The sequence below is a fragment of the Notothenia coriiceps genome, unplaced genomic scaffold (genome assembly GCF_000735185.1).
Source record: "Notothenia coriiceps isolate Sejong01 unplaced genomic scaffold, NC01 NC01_scaffold00012899, whole genome shotgun sequence".
NCBI lineage: Eukaryota > Metazoa > Chordata > Actinopteri > Perciformes > Nototheniidae > Notothenia > Notothenia coriiceps.
This window is the reverse complement of record NW_011345600.1, coordinates 68367-87289: the sequence shown is the minus strand read 5'-3', so window position 1 is coordinate 87289 and position 18923 is coordinate 68367. Positions and strand designations below refer to the sequence as shown.

The 18923-nt window shown below is 43.7% G+C and overlaps 1 protein-coding gene across 1 annotated transcript in view; it reads left to right on the top strand.

Moving 5' to 3' along the window:
* The first annotated feature begins 17150 nt into the window (after positions 1-17150).
* The window catches only part of gtf3c4 (general transcription factor IIIC, polypeptide 4), a 10515-nt gene continuing 8742 nt past the window's right edge, over positions 17151-18923 (top strand). Inside the window, exon 1 of the mRNA XM_010773700.1 lies at positions 17151-17504. Within this exon, the coding sequence (XP_010772002.1) occupies positions 17190-17504 (315 nt within the window). The 5' untranslated portion in view covers positions 17151-17189. The remainder of the gene's footprint in view (positions 17505-18923) is intronic.

Below are 18923 nucleotides of genomic sequence, written 5' to 3'. Positions count from 1 at the left end.
CACACACACACACACACACACACACACACACACACACACACACACACACACACACACACACACACACACACACACACACACACACACACACACACACACACCTCTGACAGGCCCGTACACAGATGTTCCCGTGATAACTATGACAATGTCAACACACTGCTGCCTCACTCGCATCCTAAGTCATAATGAACTAGCCTACATTTCTTCTTCTGGGCTTCTCTCTTGACAATTTGTAGACTGCCTCTGGCTCCAGGTTGCATTGTGACCTCGAGGGGGAGAGAGAAGAGAGGCTCAGACAATAACAGTGGCTGAGTATGTATATGTGAGGCGAGCTGATCAGGATGGAAAGATGTGTCACTCGGTAGCCCAGCTCTCCGTTTTACCGCCTCTTCTGAGTGTGACCCTGCGGAGAGGCTGTCCCCTTCAATTAGGCCCAGGAGAGGATTAGCAGGGAGGGGGAGGCAGGGGGACAGGTAAAGGAGAGGAGGGGGCGATGGCTCGAAGAGATAGCACAGCTTACGGAGTATTAAAGAAAGGGGAGGTTGAGTCATAAGAGGCAGCGGAGGGAAAGGTGAGGAGTCCGCGGGGGGTCGGGAAGATAGACGGGCCGATATGAAGACCCAGGCAGTGTGGGGAGAAACAATACAGGAGTAACTATATAGCTGCATCGTGTTCTGTTCCTATAGACAAGTCACACACACACACACACACACACACACACACACACACACACACACACACACACACACACACACACACACACACAAAGATGACACTGTTTGACTGTGTTTAGACTTGATGAAAGCTCGGTTCATTCCCTATGCGTTGAAACACCCGTGTCGGTTCAGCAGCATATTTCCAATGTCAAAGCACGTGCGCCGGCAGCAGATGGCATGAAACAGTTGGCAAGAGTGAGCGAGCGTGAATATCTGTTTACTAATAACCCTTTAATTACTTCAGATGGGCAATGGGATCAAACATCCGCACCCACACAGGAATTAGCCTTAAATGAGACTGGACTAGAAATCTAGGCTAACCCCTTATGTTGCTGTAAAGACCTTTGCTGTGAGGATTGGCGCTAAGAAAAAGCCTTATCGTTGGAAAGTAGAGACACTTTGAATATTCTCTTTTCCATTTAGAGGGTTTTATTTATAATCATAGCAGATGCTTGTATGTCAATTCAAGACAGGTAGGACTGCGTTGAGTCATTCAAATAGGGTTGAAGTCAATGGTTATTTCCAATATCGATAGGTGGGCTGTTTTTCTTGTGATTTATTATGAATATTTTTGTCAAGCGAACATGTCCATAACAATGCAAGTAATAAAAAAAACTAAAAACGGGAATCCTTTCATTGTAGAGAGGCTTGATGCAGATACAAATGTGCTTTGACCTTTTTCTTGAACTAGAGCTTCAACAACAAGTATTTATAATTATATATTAATCTGTAGATTGTTTTCTCATAAAATAAAGTGATTATTTGGTCTATGACATTTTTACATATTTTTGTCCAAAAAACATTCCAGAAACATGATCACAATAGCTCCTCCTGGCTTAAATAATGCTACAGTTCTGGGAGTATCAAATAGTCCTTACAGATACAATGGATATCTGCACACCAGGACTGCAGTCTGTTGCTATTTCTGCACAAAAAAGGACAAATAAGCATTAACCAAAATTTTTTCCGGTTACATTTCTGTCACAAGACATGTTTTCAGTACTGATTGATTCTGTTGGTCCAATTGGTCCATTTGTTTATCTGTTGGTTTTGGTGGAGTAGACCAACAGATAAACAAATAGCCCTTTTATATTTGAGAGATGCAAAATAATTGGTATACCAACCCAACCCATAACACAACAATACAGAGGTTATGTTTTCGATACAGTTTGATGTAAATCGGTGGAAGAGTGTATAGCATGGACCAACGAAGAACCAATTACAATTAGGAGCGGATCCGAATCACGGGGCAGATACACCGGTGTGAGTGCCCTTCAAAATGGGACTAAGATAAACACTGATCGGGACATTAACGGTTAATAGTGAGTTTGTCAGTGCTCTCTGGTGGAGAAAATATGAAATATGATACTGTAACACTGGTCTGCTCAAGGATTGCTAACAACTTCTTGGCCAACATGTACGCAAAAACCAGTACACCTGTGAAATTCTAAAATTCCTGCAACAAGGAGGCACTTTTAATATTTTGTACGCTTAATGTATATGCCACTGCTCATATGCTGCATAGTCGAGTGTTATGAGGATGCTCCAAGGGAGAAAATCCCTGCTGTGTGTAAATGTCATGAAGAATTCCTTCATCTGCCAGAATAACGTTAACCTTCTACAGTTTGTTCCACTGAACCCACCTCTCGGGCAAATGTGTTACAAAGACGCGCTCCTTCTCCTCAGCCTGTGCCTCGTTCACGGCTTACGCCTTTCATTACGTGAACAGGGAGTGAATGCAGTTTGCCGGCTGACCTTTTTTCCACTGCGGCAGCATTGAGAAAGCATACATTTTAATGACGGGACCTTTACTTTGGAACAACAGTGAGGAGGGAAGAAAATAAATTGCTGTTCAAAAGGAGATAATACTCCTGGCATTGTGGGATTGCCGGGGATTGGGCAGCTGTGTGGCGACGACCCCTACGCTGAGACCAACGCATATAAATTAAGATATAAATAGCCTCATCTCGAGTAGTATTACCAGGGGTGTGCTTGAGTGCTCCAGCACATACTTAATATATGCATGTAGGTGTGTGTTTGTGAGTGCGTGCACCCTCATGAGAGGCAGAGAGAAAAAGAGCATGCATATGTCCATAGCACAATCTGGTGGCATGACAATAGTGAGTGTGTGTGTGTGCGTTGAGGGGGGAACACACATACTTGTGACAGAGTGCTGGGGAAACCTAAATCCCGCTCAAGTGTAAGGCAAACAGTGGTGGCAGTGTGTGGTTATTGTATTTTCTTTGCTTGGATCCCAGTAAACACCCCCAGGCCTGCGCTGCCTGCCTGTCAACGCGGCCCTCCTGCCATCAGCGGCCAGCTCCACGCTGAAGCCAGAGCCCTGGCGCAGGCCCCACAAGGAAATTAAAAGGGGATTAAAGCGGGCTGACACTTTGTGGCCGATTACTCATTTATTTTTTGTGTGAGAGAGAAGCGTAGGGTGGCTGAGTGGCTGGGAAGAGCTGGGTGGGGCCTGGGGCCAGATACTGAGAGGAGGTGTCATAATATTGTATATAAACACATCTTTGTGACTCCAGCAGCCGTACTATATGAGGACCGGGTGGTTCGAAACCTTTGTTACGATTTTCAATACCTCTGGTTTGGTAAGAATTTTACAATAAAAAAGATATAAAGCTTTAATAAACCCTTCTTTTTTTATAATCAGATCTATGAAATGTTGAATAAAAATAAGCAGCAGAAGAAGTACTTTCATTGAATAATATTGGAAAAGCATAATGAAAGTCTAAAATCTGAGATTGAGTAAACAAGATTGGAAATCTGGCTAGACACTCGACGACATAGTTGGCTGTTTTCATACTGAAATAAGTATCTGATCTTACAACAGGTCTTTGACCATCTCATCCTTGCAAAATTTGGATTTGTCCTTTCATTCGACCTCTACATGCAGGATCCTGGCATTAAGTATGCTTAGCAGCGAGTCCCCTTTTGATTGTGATGCGTGTCAGGGAGCCCAGGTTTGCTGCCTCTTTGTGTTAGAACTCAATATCATCGCTGCAGGGAAAACAAATTGTACAGATGCCAGTGTTTGGTCTGCTAATTAGCAGTTTGTATTAGTAATTAATAGGCATTACCAGTCAACCGGGCTCCAGCTCGGCAGCCTCCAGCATCCTGTGAAGGAGATCCAGGCAGCGCACCCCCCCTGCAGCGATGCAGTGTAGTCACTAAGACAGGACGAGTTACACACGTTAGACACGTCAGTGTGCCCTATCGGACTGCAATCACAATTCATTTAAAGGGATAATGCAGCAAAAAGCTGATGCTCGGGGCTGGGTTGGGACTCTGTTCTTCTTGAGGATTGGTGTCTGTACAACCAAGTAAAGAAAGCAACCTAGCAATAGTTGTAAGGCTTGATTACCCATTATTTGATAAGCTATAATTCTTGATTTCTTTTTGCAAATGTTTGCCTGTATTTTATGTAGGAAGAGGCATTGCAAAAGGTTATTTGGTTAAAAAAGGCATTATACAATTCAACAAAGGTTTTAAAAAGGAGTGTATAGGCACTAAAATAATAAATATAGAAAGACAGCAAACAATGATGGACACTATACACACCATTAAGTCTGGTAGATACATTTCACTTTTTCCACCCTTGCTTCTGGTCTGAAAAAGCATTTCTATGGTGCAAAACAACCTGACAAGCTCTATAGTCTGTACAGTAATGTGTCCACCACTGATTTGGGTATATTATGAGCCGAGGTGTTGTGGGCACGAGGTGAGGCAAGGTGGGGTGGAGTGGCAGAGTTATCAATTATCCAGAGCGCTGTGGCACTCTGGCTTCCTCCAGATCTGGTGTTAAATTAAGTTGTCAGCGCTGTCTCTCCGATTTCCCCCATCACACGAGGAGATGGTGATAGCGCATGACGGCCGCTCGCCGGAGCTCGGCACCGGCTGCCGCCCCGCATCTCGCCTGCAATTCATCAGCTTCTGAGCACACTGGCCCAGCCTCGGTCCACGCCAGCACACGCCGCGTTGCACTGGAGCCCGCCAAGCGCAGTGGCAGAGGAAAAAGGATCGGATCACCTTCCAAAAACCAGCCGTAGAGGACAGGGTGCAGTGGACTTTTGCCCCAACGTCTGGGTCCTGAGTGGACTTGTGTCAAGTTTGAACTTGAGGTGCTGTTTGTGTGGGTGTGTTTGTTATGTCTGTGCAGCAAAGAAGAAAAAAGAAATAATGGTGGAGGGGAACAATTGGAAGGGCATTGTCTTGGGAAGCGCATAATGCACACTGAAGCCTCTGGCCCTGCTGTCCTGTTGGGGCAAGGCCTCAGGTGAGGGCAGAGAATATGGGACACAGAGCAGGGAGGCTTGGCACACAGGCCCTAGCCACCAGCTCCCTTCCAGCACACCACCGAGTTGAAGGGCACACTACTGGAACAGTCAGTGACAGAAAGGGAAATGGAGGCAGTGAGGGGAGGAGACAGAAAAAGGACAACCAGGTGACAGAAATAATGGATAACTGTAAAGCAGCAGGGTGCTAAGCTCTCAGTGCTTAAGTATTTATTTGTGATGAATAGTAATGACGGCATACTTACAAAGCACTTGTTTAATATGGAGAGGGCTCAAGAGGGGCGAGGATCGTTCCTTCGCTGCTTTAACAGGGCCGGCGTGCTCCGAGGCGGACGATGGAAGATGCCAAACCCTGCCCGGCCCTCCACCTCCCATCTGCATTCAAAAACACTTGCCGTCCCTTAACACTGTCCCTGCCTCGGTGCTGAATAAAACATTAAACACCATTCTGAGATATTAACCTACTTATTGAAAAAAAGTCAGTGATTTATGTCGATTTGGTCGGCTTTCAATGCTGCCCAGCTGTCACCGCCGAGCCTGTAACCTAAATTATCCAGCAATGCTCTTTCACTCCAGTTAAGGGAATAAACATGCCTTTAACACTTCAAAAGGCAAAAACTGCACTAACTCTGGGTTGTTGTTTTTTCCTTCACTTCTTAAGTTCTGTAATTATTCAATATGGGTGATAATGAGCTCATGGTTGACCTTGCGGAGAAAGAATATTTCCTTTTATGTTTATGCTTCATGTTTTCCAGGCTAATTTAAGAAAACAGTGCTTAATCTTTCACCAAAAGCAGCAAAACACCGGGCCCTCAGATCCTTAGAGGCGCAGTGGGAGGACCCCTCCGGTTAATAAGCAGCATCCAGGCCCCGGTGTATAACTGGCAAAGGGTTCGGCAGCCATGGATCAAACAGTCGTAACCTCCTGTTCAAAAGATAAGCTGCAATCAGATCTGTGGGGGATCTTTAACCAGGGAGGAGAGCGTATTTGTGTGAAAATGAGGCAGAACAGACGGGGGAAGCAAGCATGAAAAAGAATGTGAGGGCGGGAGGTGTGTATGTTTGCAAGTGCATATGTGTGGTTCATAGGGAAGATGGCCGCTCATCAGTGACGTGCCTGAACGGAACCCAGAGGGGGGCGCGGACTGAGCCCCTGCGCTTAATTGGGCACTCAAATGTTACCGAGTCCCTTCCCAAACAACTTGGAGGTGACACATGGGCGAGTGAGGGAGAGGAGAGGAGCTTGTGGAGAGAGGAAATGGAGCAGAGGGTTTAGCACCTCCTGCGGCCAAGTTTTTTCTCTCCCTCTGGGTTTTTAGGTCGGCATGGAGGACCGCGTGAGTGATGGTGCATTTGGCCTCTCGCTGTGCCGAGGATGACAGGGCAAAATGAACCCCTCTTTGATGGGCACAGATGGAAATTAGGCTAGTTTCACGTATCTGTTGCCGAGCGTGCCCGTTCATCTGTTGCAGAGAAGTGTGCAATTGTGTTAAAAATGCATCAAGTCGTAAAAAACAAAAAGCTCATCCCTAGAAAACAAATGTATGCTTTGAGAATAGGTGTAAAATGAAATGTGACACTTGCCTTCAATTATTTAATTACACGGAAAAGCAGGAAATAAAATGCAGTTTTTGTTTAAGAAGACAAGGACTTCTGACATGCAAGACGGGAACAAAATCGTAATTTCTTTCCAGTTCATCAAAGCCTCCGCCGGCTAATCCCTTTCTTATATAAATAGCTCTTTTGGTGGAGAGGGTAGCTGCCGCATAGAGCTCTAACCCTTCTGTCCCTGAAGCTACAGCCAGGATAAGCTGTGTGTTGGATTGGCACATCGGGCTGCCTGGGGCCTGCTGCTGCGCTGGCCGCCAGTACAGATGGAGGGCAGGGCTGGGCAATGCCAGCTTGTCAGTCGGATTAAAACGACTCATTTATTCACTGAAGTATCGTGCAAAGCGACCGGGCCAAAGTGGGGTGAGGCGAAAGGGGGAGAGGAGGGTCGAACAGCGGCGAGATGGGGGCAGCTTGGGTGGGAGAGAGGGTCCTCTGCTCTCTGGCCCTGGGCCTACCCTCCCTCATCATCCCGCTCTCCTACCTTTTTGCCTGTTACTTATCTTTCTAGGGCTGCCAGAAGCCATTACCGCAGTGTACGGAAGGCGGCCGGCAGGGTGGCATCTCCTAGTGCCCGGGTGACAGATTGCCGCTCGGCTTTGGCGGTGAAGGAGGTAAGGGGTGGAAAGTGATTGGCTACCATGGTCAGGAAGTGGGCACAGAGGGCTGTAGAAGGAGGAGGAGGGACAGAGAGTCAGAGAGAGGATGACAAGAACTGGCTGCGTGACCTTTGGTATCGCACAAGTTACTTAAAGGGGCACAGGCCCTGCTTTTAAGGGCATGCTTGGCAGTAGTGGGCGCCGTGGAGGTTGAAGGCCGAACACGGATGCCAGGGCAAGGAGAGGTGGCCTCGATACAGACTTCTCTGGTTGAGCCCAGGACCCCGCTGTCCCTGCAAAACCTCAGTGAGGATAAGTAGAGGACAACTGGCAACGTCTGCAGATTCATCGGAGATAGTTCACTGTGGACGGACTCACCTCTGCAACTTCAGAGCCATTGCCAGCATCAATCTTAGAGTCCTCAAAGTCAGACTTTGACCCAAAAGAGCGACAGAATATTTAAAAGAGGCCACTAGTTCATATCTAAAAAGCTTCTTATTTCATTTTAAAATGTAATAATTGTGAGAGAATAGTTTAAACAGAAAAGAAAACCTTCTTTCTCCAAATGGCACACACTCAGGTCACTGACAGGCCAAAGCTGTGTGTGTGCGTCTGTGTGTGACAAGGGGGGTGAGGCTTGGAAGGGTTTTATCGGGTCTAATTACTCCCGATAGCTGTAATTTACAGGTTGACAGCAGGGAGAAATCGGCAAGATTCACACTTCTGCGGGTCAGCATCTGTCGCCATTACTGCGCAGAGCACACTGCCGGCCAGTCGGCGAGCGGGAGGAAACAGTAAACAACAAACGGCGTGTGACAGATTAGCAGCGCGGGCTAAAGGACCTTCCACTGACACATCATTTCTCTCGCTCCCCGAGTTTGTTTCGCGGCAGCTGTCACCAATAAAATGGAAAAGCAGGAGATGGGGAGGGGAGGTGGCGGCAGCGGAGGTGGCTTTTGTTCCAGATCCAGAGAGGTGGGTGGTGGAAGGAGGAGGAGGAGGATGAAGGAAGGGTGGAGAAGCTGGAAGAAATGGAGATGGGAGGGAGAGTTAGTAAGGGTGACCTGTTTTTAAAAGTCTGGCCTCACTTTTTAATGTGTATTAGGGGGAAACCAGGGCAGTTTCATCTTTCGCTGACTGTAATTACCCTCGCTATTTCTCCCTTTTTTAGGTCTGTAGTACAAATTGCCAGTGTCACCCTGAAGTGGTAATTTTAGTTCCGTTTGCATCAGCCTGTGTGGTTCAGTCAGCAAGGAGCAGAGTTATTCTAGAGGGTAAGCATTATCTACAGTATGTGAACACATTTGTTAACACTGCAGCACTGCAGACCGCTCCAGCACACTTCCCTCTCTCCTCCCATCCCATGTGGCTCTCCTTCTCCTGGTCCCACGCAGCTCAGAGAGGAGCCAGGTCGGTCCGGTGCCAGAGCGGGCTGGTGGGCTACGATACTCTTCCCCCCTGTCCACCTCATTGCCTACAGACAGCCTATCCGGCCAGCTCAGTAGTCAGTACACGGGGCTAACACCGCGTACATCCTGGCAAACTGATTTTCCCTTGACCTCTAACTAGAGGACGTTCTCCAAGTTGTTGGCTCATCAACCGGGACAGTTTTTGTCGGCCAGCTCAAAGAAACAAAAGAGGGGCATTCTTGGAGTAAAAACTTAAACTGAAGCCGAACGTCTGACTAAAAATGGTACTGGTAATACAAAATAAAAGCTGTTGCCGATACATGGTACTCCAAGTTCAATGTATGCATCTCTTTTTCACGCACGATAACCACACCAGATGAATTATGTTTACATTCTTTATTTCTAGAGAGTTAGTATTGTACTGAGAATATAGTATGCAGTTGAAAATAATTACTCAAAATACTGTATGTTTAGTTTTACTATTAAGGAGATGATTATGGAGCCTTTCGTCAATATGCTTGTTATCTTCAATATTAACGTTACGGAAAACTACACTGGAAACGTATTTGTTAAGCATTTTAAGGATTAAACTGGTACAGTTTGGAAAAATGAAACAATTCCTACTTGAAACTGCTCACAACAAGGGCTGAGGATTATTATCTTTAGTATCATTGTTAAGTTATGTATTGTTATGGCACTTATAGCATCATGAGCCAGGTGCCTAGTACCGTCTAGTACCATCATATTTCAAAGAAGGCCAACATCACTACAGCTGATATCGCAAACACTACCACCAAAACAATTTAGAATGATGAATAGCACAAGAGATAAGAGGAATATATAGATTTGAGATTTTAGGTTGAACTGTCAGTTTAAAGGAATAAAACATCCCAAAATGCCCCTGGGCCAGATGGAAGCCTCTGGTGCAGGTGTGTCTCCATCCCCATCAGCGAGCACATCCATAACGCCCGGTGCTGGTGGGGTGATCACGTAGGTCTGGCCCTGTCCTGTTTAATTTCTAACGGGAGACTGCATGGTGACACTGCGTGCCAACCTCCAGAGCCCCCAGTTCTTCTCACAAGTGCCATATGGGCGGCCCAGCCCCATTCCATTAGCGGGGCCTGAGCAGAGGCAAGAGCAGGCCTGGACCCCCGCCCTCCTGGCCTTCCCCTGGCACTGCCACAGGGCATGTCCTGCCCACTGCCAGCTGCCCACACTAGGTCAGAGGACGCAACAGCCGCTGCCTACCTGAGTCTGGCAGCAAGCAGCCGCTGGTTACACTGAGACAAGATGAATCAATGTTGAGGAAAGAGCATGCAAAAACTGTACTACCAAGACAGGAGCCACAACAGGGAACACGCTGCAGGGCTATCTCACAGCAGAACATTTGAATAAAAGTTTAAAATACTTGTTTTACATTCAGTCTCAAAACACAAAAGCAGTTTCTTGCTTCATGGACCAACCTGTAACTTATTATGCTAAATCAATTGTAATGTTATGCTTCTGAACATCCTCATGTCCCCTTTATCTCTGAAAAGTATGCAATTATTTCATTATCAATGCTTTTTCTGTTTAAATGTCAAAGGTTATGATAGAAATTGTCAAATGGGTCCAAGCTTTTTAACACAAAATGATAATGGCGATACAAATATGATGGTGTGAGTGTGTCTGTCTGTCTGTCTGTCTGTCTGTCTGTCTGTCTGTCTGTCTGTCTGTCTGTCTGTCTGTCTGTCTGTCTGTCTGTCTGTCTGTCTGTCTGTCTGTCTGTCTGTCTGTGTGTGTGTGTGTGTGTGTGTGTGTGTGTGCGTGCGTGCGTGTGTAGCTCAGCACATAAACAAAGTCTCCTCTCAGATTAATACAATTGAAAAACACAATTATTTACTTCGAACACTACTCAGATGTAAGCAGATATGTGTTTATATACGATTACCAGGCCCTGGTCTTTCACCTCATGTATTTGTGAAGTAGGTTAAAGTGTTGGGTGCACAGGCATGTAACGTGTGTGTGTGTGTGTGAGGGCACTTTCCCTAAAGACGTGCAGAGGAAAGCGGGAGGAGGCCGGGTGGAGGCAGAGACATCCAGCACATCACATGGGAATGTCAGTGTGTGCCTCGGCAGCCTGTACCTGCCACAGGACCCGGGGCCTTTTTTAATTAATCATCACACAAGATGAATAATTCAGCCATTATCGCTGGGAATAAATAGAAAGGCTGGCTTTCCTCCGCAGTTCCACCCAATCACTTTGCATGTTTCACTTAATAAACAGCATATTAGGGCTGGCCCCAGGTAAACATACCCTCCAGCTAATAGGTAGTGGCAGGACATTGTAAATTAAACAAATAGTCTCTTGATTCAGCAGTTCTAGAAAGTTACTTTTTATAGAGTCCAGCAGATTTATATTATCATGCAAAATGACCACAGGTGATGTACTGCTTGGCCAGTGCTCATCATTTTCTATTGGATATATTTTTTAAGAAAACACAAAATAAAAACTGCTAGTTTTAAACTTAACAAACTGTCAGTCAACTAGTGGGCTTGTGTAATGGGCATGGGCAATGCAAGAACTCTCTAATTGGAAATGATGCCATGATGTTAAACTCACGAGTAGGCGGCTCGATTTCTCTGTGAAGTCCATAAAAAAAACATGTCCAAAACGGTATGCTGGGTAAAAGCTTGTGAAATGGTACTGCATGTGATCACTACCAACAACACTGCAAGTGACAAGGTAAACGCTTTTGTTTCCAAAACTGCAATGCCACTTTTTTTATGAAATCCACCATGTAGTTGTCCAGCTGGACCAACCACTTTGTTGTAATTTTCAATAAAGCACCGCCAAACATTTTCAAGGCAGTCAAATGAGGTTTACATAATTATAATATCTTTGAACTACGCCTGAGCTTATGGTAAGCTACAATAAAAGCCCCCAAAAAACAACAACCAGCTAGCAAAACAAATTAAGCTCATAAAACAAAACACTTAATTATTGAGATGTTGTGCAAATGTTAGGAAGAAGAGAAAGGGCAAGCTTGCAACAAAGTCCTCTTGATATATAGCTTTCTTATCTCAAGATAACATGATATTCAAATATTATCAGTAGAAAATAAAATGTTGATTCCTCTTATTACTTAGGTTTATCAGAGTGCCTAGACAGCGTCTTGACAACTGTAACAATGAATATAGGCTGAAACACGAAGGAGTATCCATTATTGATTAACTCATCAGACACTGCATATAGCCTACATATTTAACCCAGATAGAATATTTAACCCAGGTTAGCCTGAAGCGGAGATGTCCAGGCCCCTGTGGTGCTGATTAGGCAAACACAGCAGATTCTATTATTTCCCCTCCACATCCAACTAAGAGCATACTTTGACTACTTAGGTTATACTGCGAAATGGGCCCTTTGTTGTTTTCTTGAGAATTTCCATTAATTATTAATAAAAAATATTATATTTACAGGAAAGAACAACACATAAACAGTATGAAAGCATCATACATCAACGCAGGAAAAGCACCATGCTCTGAAGCCAAGCACTGGCCAAACCTCATTACAATAACCAGGTCCATCACGTGATGCCTTTGGGCTTAAAAATACATTTCCTCATACACTAACCTTAGGGAAATGTGTCTATAAATCAGCGTTCATTTTTTCAGATTTCAAATTCCAGTATGACACTTAAACAGCCCTTATTTAAATTGTGGGATGATTAAAAAGTATGTTCTAAAAGGCACTTAATTCTCCTTATAGCTTAATAAAGAGTTCACCTCTGAATAATGAACTGTATTAACTGTTATTAACCATTAAGAAACGAATAACCACAAGGAATGCTTGGCAATTACCTGAAAAAAACTCATAACTTATAGCAACACTGTACACATGAATAAGCAAAACATAGACATTATTTCACAGCAGACAGGTGAAATCGTCATAGCAGGAACAGAACAGGTGTTACTAATCACATTAGTGAGCTACTGTAGCATACACTACAGTTAGCCTAAGTCTATAAGCTAAATTATATTTAGCACAGCATTATTTGTGATTATTTACACCTGTACTTTTCTGTAGCATTAAAACATTTATCCCATGAGTATAGCTAAATGTCAAAAGAGCAGATTTGAGCACCAGCATACACCAAGACATTTCTCAACATATCAACAGAGACTGAATGAAGCCAACATCCACTCAATATAGCACCAGAGTAGCATTAGCAGAAATAAAGCTAGCTTCTTACCTTGTTGAAGAAGGCCACTCTGGTTTGGTTGCGGAGGATAAATCAAAGTTTTCCACACAAAACAGGAAACTCCAGCTTGCTTTTTGATACGGTATTGAAGACTCTTGGTGGAATAGCTTGTAACTGAAAAGCTACATAAACAGCAGCAGCAACAAGTTGTTAGGGTTTTTAAACTGTTTACCTTTCTAAAAGAGTAGCACCTACAGACGGACTAAGCGCGCGGGCGTGGCACGAGGTTTAAATAGTCCGCGTTATTGCAATGCTGCATTCAGGTAGTGTCAACACATCTGAAAAGTCTACTCCAATTGGGAAAATGTACGGAAATGCTATATGCTACCACATATCAAAAACCAGAGAAAATGTTAAAGACATGACCAAGTTACGTTATATAAAGCCGAAACATAAATGTTGATTTGTTGTTAAGAATTATATTAGTTGGAAAATGGAAAATACATTTTTGCTCATGTTATTTCTAGGCCTAATATACTGTTTGGTGGAAAATGTTAGTTGATGTCAACAAAGAGTGACATAGATTAGATATAAAGATAATTCATGAGCATTCTTGAATTTCATGTTCAACTGCAACTAAAGCAGTTTAGCAAAATTACACAAAAACAATTTACTGAGCTGATAGTTTTAGTAAGATTAGCCCAGAGTTTAACATATCTGTCTCTACGATTTCACATTTCTACTAGAATGTGCCGCGCTGATTGTGTGCATTTACTGTGAAACGGCCATTTCCCTTTATTATATAAGTAAGCAAGAAGCAGTTCAAAAATTATTTCTGCTAAATCCTGTTATTTAAAGGGAATTCTCCCTCACTACCGTAGGCATGAGGTAGATGTCAGAGGTTTCATCAGCAATATTTAATAGAACATTGACAGAAATCAATTTGTATTCAGGAGCGAATACATCCTTTGCCCTCTGGTGATTTGTTGAACAAGTAATCACCCGTTGGTTCCGGCCTTCAGTCTGTAAAAACAGTTCCCAGCATGTACCATTATTCCTGCACTGAAGCCCTTCCTCTGATCCTGACATGTGATCACCTTGACCTTTAACAGGTGACTGAACATCCCTGAGGGAAGCTAAATAAAAGACTAGCACTGTGTTTCCCGCTGTTGTCACTGATGTGATATCAATAGTCTCTCATTGAGATGGGACATTCACTGTTTCTGTTGTGAAGCAGTACATCTCAGAGCATCGCCTGTTAGAGGCTGTCAGTATGTAAGAAGGGGGGGGGGGAGGCTTCTCTTCCCTCCAAGGACAGCATGGTGGGGGCAGAGGAGCACTGATTGAGAGCAACACCTGTCAGGTGAGGCTTTCGCAGTTGACGGCGCAGAAGGAGCGCCAGGTCGACTGCTATGACTGCTAATCTCTGACGTGGCATCCTGCCGGTCTCCAGAGGTGGGGGGAACGCCAGGAGCCTGCACGGAGAAGCTTTTCCTGGGCTGCAGTCCTGCTAATGTCTCCCCAAACAGAGCGAGCCGTGCTGATATGCTCTAAATACATTTCATTATCATCATCATGATTATATCACTAATTGTGTGTGCCCGGTAATGTGCTGCAGCAGCGCCCTCCTGGGAGGTGTCTGAGAGACTGAATGATTAAAACATGTATGATGAACCATGCATCAAAACGTCCCTGCGGGCTCCCCCTCACAAGATACATGTAAGCAGCTCCAGTGACACTCGGAGCAAGCAAACAGCAGAGGAGGAGGTCTACTGAGGGTTGAAAGGCTGAAGAGGAACCTGCAGGCAATAACAAGACAGCAGGAGGATATTAGAGATGCTGGGGATCGACCTGAGCTGACCCCATCCATATCCATAAACCCTTAGTACATAACCTATACCTTCAGACATGACTCCACAGCAGCCTAAATAATTCTACACCATACGTAAACCAAAGGCAGAGGTTCAAATCATCGCCAGGCTACTTTGGGCCTGTTTCCGTCTTTGCGTGCGATGGCTGACAGGAGAGGATAAAGTTTTTGTGACAGCATTTGATGAATGTTTAATCCAACATTCATACATCCCGGGCTGGGATATGGTCCCCAGTCAAAACCCACCAAAGACACACAGCAGGTGTGTGAAATATTCATTCACTACATGCTTCATTAAGAATGAAACATACCATGGTCCCGTTCATTTATTCATTTCGATTATCGAAACAAAAGACAGAAAAATTAGAGATTAAAACATGGTGGGCGAGCTATTACGTGTTTGTCTCGCAGATTTGTAACAATTTGTTTTGTGACAAATAACTCCTGCCTGTTGAAATCCCGCTGTCATCTCGCTGAGAGTCAGGAGAGTTACTGCGAGAGAGGAGCTTTCATGTGAGGGCGGTAACAAATCACTGTCTGCCTGCAAGTCTCCAGCTCTGCATCCGACTGTTTGACCTCTGACCTGTCCTGGAGCATCTGGTGACTCATCGCATAGAGCATGCTGATATATATCTGAGCCATCAACCGAGGAAGGGACAGTTTTCATATTTTTTCTATTAATTAACGATGAAATGTGACAATTAATGATCCCTCTGAGTGACTGATCTCGGACGGATGAAATGACTGATGTGGTGCCTGTCAAGCTCATTCTTCTTTTCTCTCTGAGCCGTGAATATGTCATTGTTGAGCGCCAGCGATGTTTCGACGTAGGCCTAATCTGGTTGAGTGAATGTGTCACATGGATAGCAAAATTTCCCCATGGAACACATTAAAGTTTCATCTAATCTAATCTAATTAAAACAAGGATGTGCAAGTCCTGACACACTGCCCAAGGCTGCATGTGCTGTTCTGTTCCGAGACATTAAAGTAAATTTACGGCAGCTATTTTCCGTAACACAAACGCTAAGACATGTTTAGTTTTCATTAGGAATTTAATAAAGCTGTTTTTGAAAAGATAAATATGCTAAATAGGTGTGTGACTGTTGTCGAGTAGTGGGGTTACAATATGTTATTTATGATTCAGCAGTATCAAAACCTTTAGAGAATCTATGGAGACTATATTTATATTTTCCAATAAAAATGTTCCAGGATGCATACGCATTGAAAATGTTATGGCACAAATCAAGGTTGGATTTCATAGCTGTGAAATAAACAAAAAAAATTAATTCTACATTTTTCTTCAGTTTAATCCATTTAAACTTCATTGTCATTGCACGCTAATGGAAATATATTTTTTGCCTTTTCCATTATTTTCCTCGTAATGTAACTGTGGTTTGTCACTACCAATAACTTGAGGCAAATGAAATATAAAAATAGACAAAAGACACATTTATAAAAGCAGTTCCAACATGTAAATTATACTAATTGCTTATATGCGTATGTATGTGCATTACAACACTCATTAATGTAACATATCTGTGCAAGGTTATTGATTGTGATTCCTTCAGATGCTTGCTGACAGTCTGTCGGGGGGTGAAGGCAGATTGATTGGCACTCAACTGAAGTGCATAGTTGAAAGGGCAATATTTCAGAGATCAGGGATGTTTCTTCCACGTTTGATCCAGTGCTAGTTTTCCTTATAGCTACAAAGGGTTAAAGATTTTTTTTGATACACCTCTTTCATATTTTCACATTACCATACCTACACATATGAAAAAAAGCAGTATAGTCCAACATACTTTCATCTGCTTATCTTGAGACCTATGTATCACTAAACATTTACACCGTCTAAGTTAAACAACATAAGGGGTCTGTATAATCAGTTATGTATTCTGCTTAGATGACGACCCCTCTCATCATTTTGTGGATTATTTTTAACCCTATGCAAAATATACTTTTTAGGCCAATGAAAGATGAATAACATTTATACAATTTTGCATATACTGTGGCATTTAACTGGTCATGGTTTCCAGCTAATAATTAATATTTGGTTTGCAGAGTACAGTTGACTTGGAGTACATTTAAATTATATGGTTTCAGTTAAAAGCACATTTTCAGGGTTATTCAAACTGACACATTTGTTATTTAAAATAAAAACAATATCACACAATATGACATACACATAGATTAGTCAGGTAGCCTACACCTTACTAAATGCATTGTCCATTACAACAGTCCTGCAATAAAAAGGATTTCTAACATGATTAATTATTATTATTACAAATATATTAAACTAAATATTAAAATTGAGAATGCATGCAAATATAAATGTGTTATACTTATTTAATACTGTTTAAACAGCTGTGATAATTAGTCTGACCTGAGAGAATTAAACATTAATGTTGACATCAAACACAGTGCACTATTTAACACCGCGGAGGAAGTGCCTCCTTCCTCCCCTCCCACGCTCACCGACGTCATTTCCTCCGCAGGGAAAACATGGCGGCTGCCGGTCAGTCAGCTTCGATGCCTTCTCTGCCGAGAAATGTAGTGATTAAAACAGAGCCAGAGGATGAGGATACTCTCGTGATAAGCCCGGTGGATGTGCCGATCAAGCGGGACCCCGTGCTCTCACTCATCGCCCCGGTCAGCGGGCTGCAGCCGCTCACATGGTCTCAGGATCACCGCCTGGCTGTGAGCACCACCAGCTCCGTGTCGCTGCTTGAGCTGGTGTGTGATGTGCACAGTAACAAACAGGAGCTCACGCTGCACCGGACCTCCATCCCCGTCCCGACAGAAGCCACGAAGATGCGGGTAAATACCCACCAGTGTACTGTCCGATAAAGGAAACAACATGTAGCACTGTAAAGTTAGCATGGCAAGAGAAGAAGTTGATGGAGGCGTGTGGCGCAGTGGACTAGTGCGTTGGTGTTCGGATCAGGTTAGCACAGGTTCAAACCCCACTGCAGTCAGCGTGTCGTTGTGTCCCTGGGCAAGACCCTTCACCCTAACCTTTTTGTATGTAAACATTGAGGCTGGAAGCTGAACCTGCCACAAGGACAGCATCTGTCAACATCTGATACTGTGTGTTAGGATACAACAACAACAAACAATGCACTGCTGTTTACAGGTGCAGGGTACGAATCTGTTGCCTACATATGGGGTGTAAAATAAGCTATTTCCAAATTTGAAAGGAATAGTGCTAATCTCCATGAACTGGCTAGAGTGTCCTAACAAGCAATAGTTTCATGGATTGGATTTTCTTGAATTAGAGCTGTGTAAAGTCACTTAAAAAAATGTATAACAATTGAAGTGTTACAGTTTACCTGGTCAGACATCCTTTTTCCGTCAAAGCTGTCTTATCCACCCATCTCTCATGAAAGACACCAGACTCTATCGACAAAAAGACAATGTTTACCTTGCAGAACAAGTTTAAAACACTGGTCTACCACTATCTTGTTGATTAGTTTGTTTGTATTATTGTTTGACTTTTCGTACTTTTAAGGGTTAATTTGTATTAACCAAAGCAAGTTGAAAAGACTGTTTTGGTCAAAGGAGTATGGTTGCTTTGAAGAGATAAAAGGGCTTCTGTTCCCCATCAGAAAGGCTGTCTTGATGTATTTACACCAGATGAATCTGAAAAAAGCCTATTAGAATCAAACTCTTCCCATACATCTTTCAGTGAAGATCAAACACCAGAGTGAAGTAACGATAAGTAAAACCCATTGATCGTAAAGAGGTCGCACGCTCGTGAACTGTTAGCGCCGGAACCTCACAACGGGTAACTGCGGGGCGCATTTGCGCCGCATTTGGGCATAAGATGAGGTTTGAGTCTGCGTGTAGGGAGAGGCAGCAGCCATATCATTAGCTAACTAGCTAGATCTGATGGATTTGGACATACGCGAGTGAAGTATAACCGGACGCGAGAGAGAGAGAGAGAGATCAGCACCTGCAGCTCTGCCTGCTGTGAGGGAGCAAAACACACCTTTAGACCTAACACACTTAGCTATGGCACTGTCGTATACATTGAATTATTCCATTTGATCGTATGTAATCAACTTAGGCACCCCTCCCAGAAATTGATTAATCGTTCCCATCCCTATTAGGTATGTCAGCTCAGTGCCCCTATGGTGATTATTTTTTTACCCCACACATTGAATAGAAAAATACTCTGAGCATGCGCAGCGTAGTTTTTACAGTACAAGTTCATTTTAACAGCAGAGAGAGGGGCTT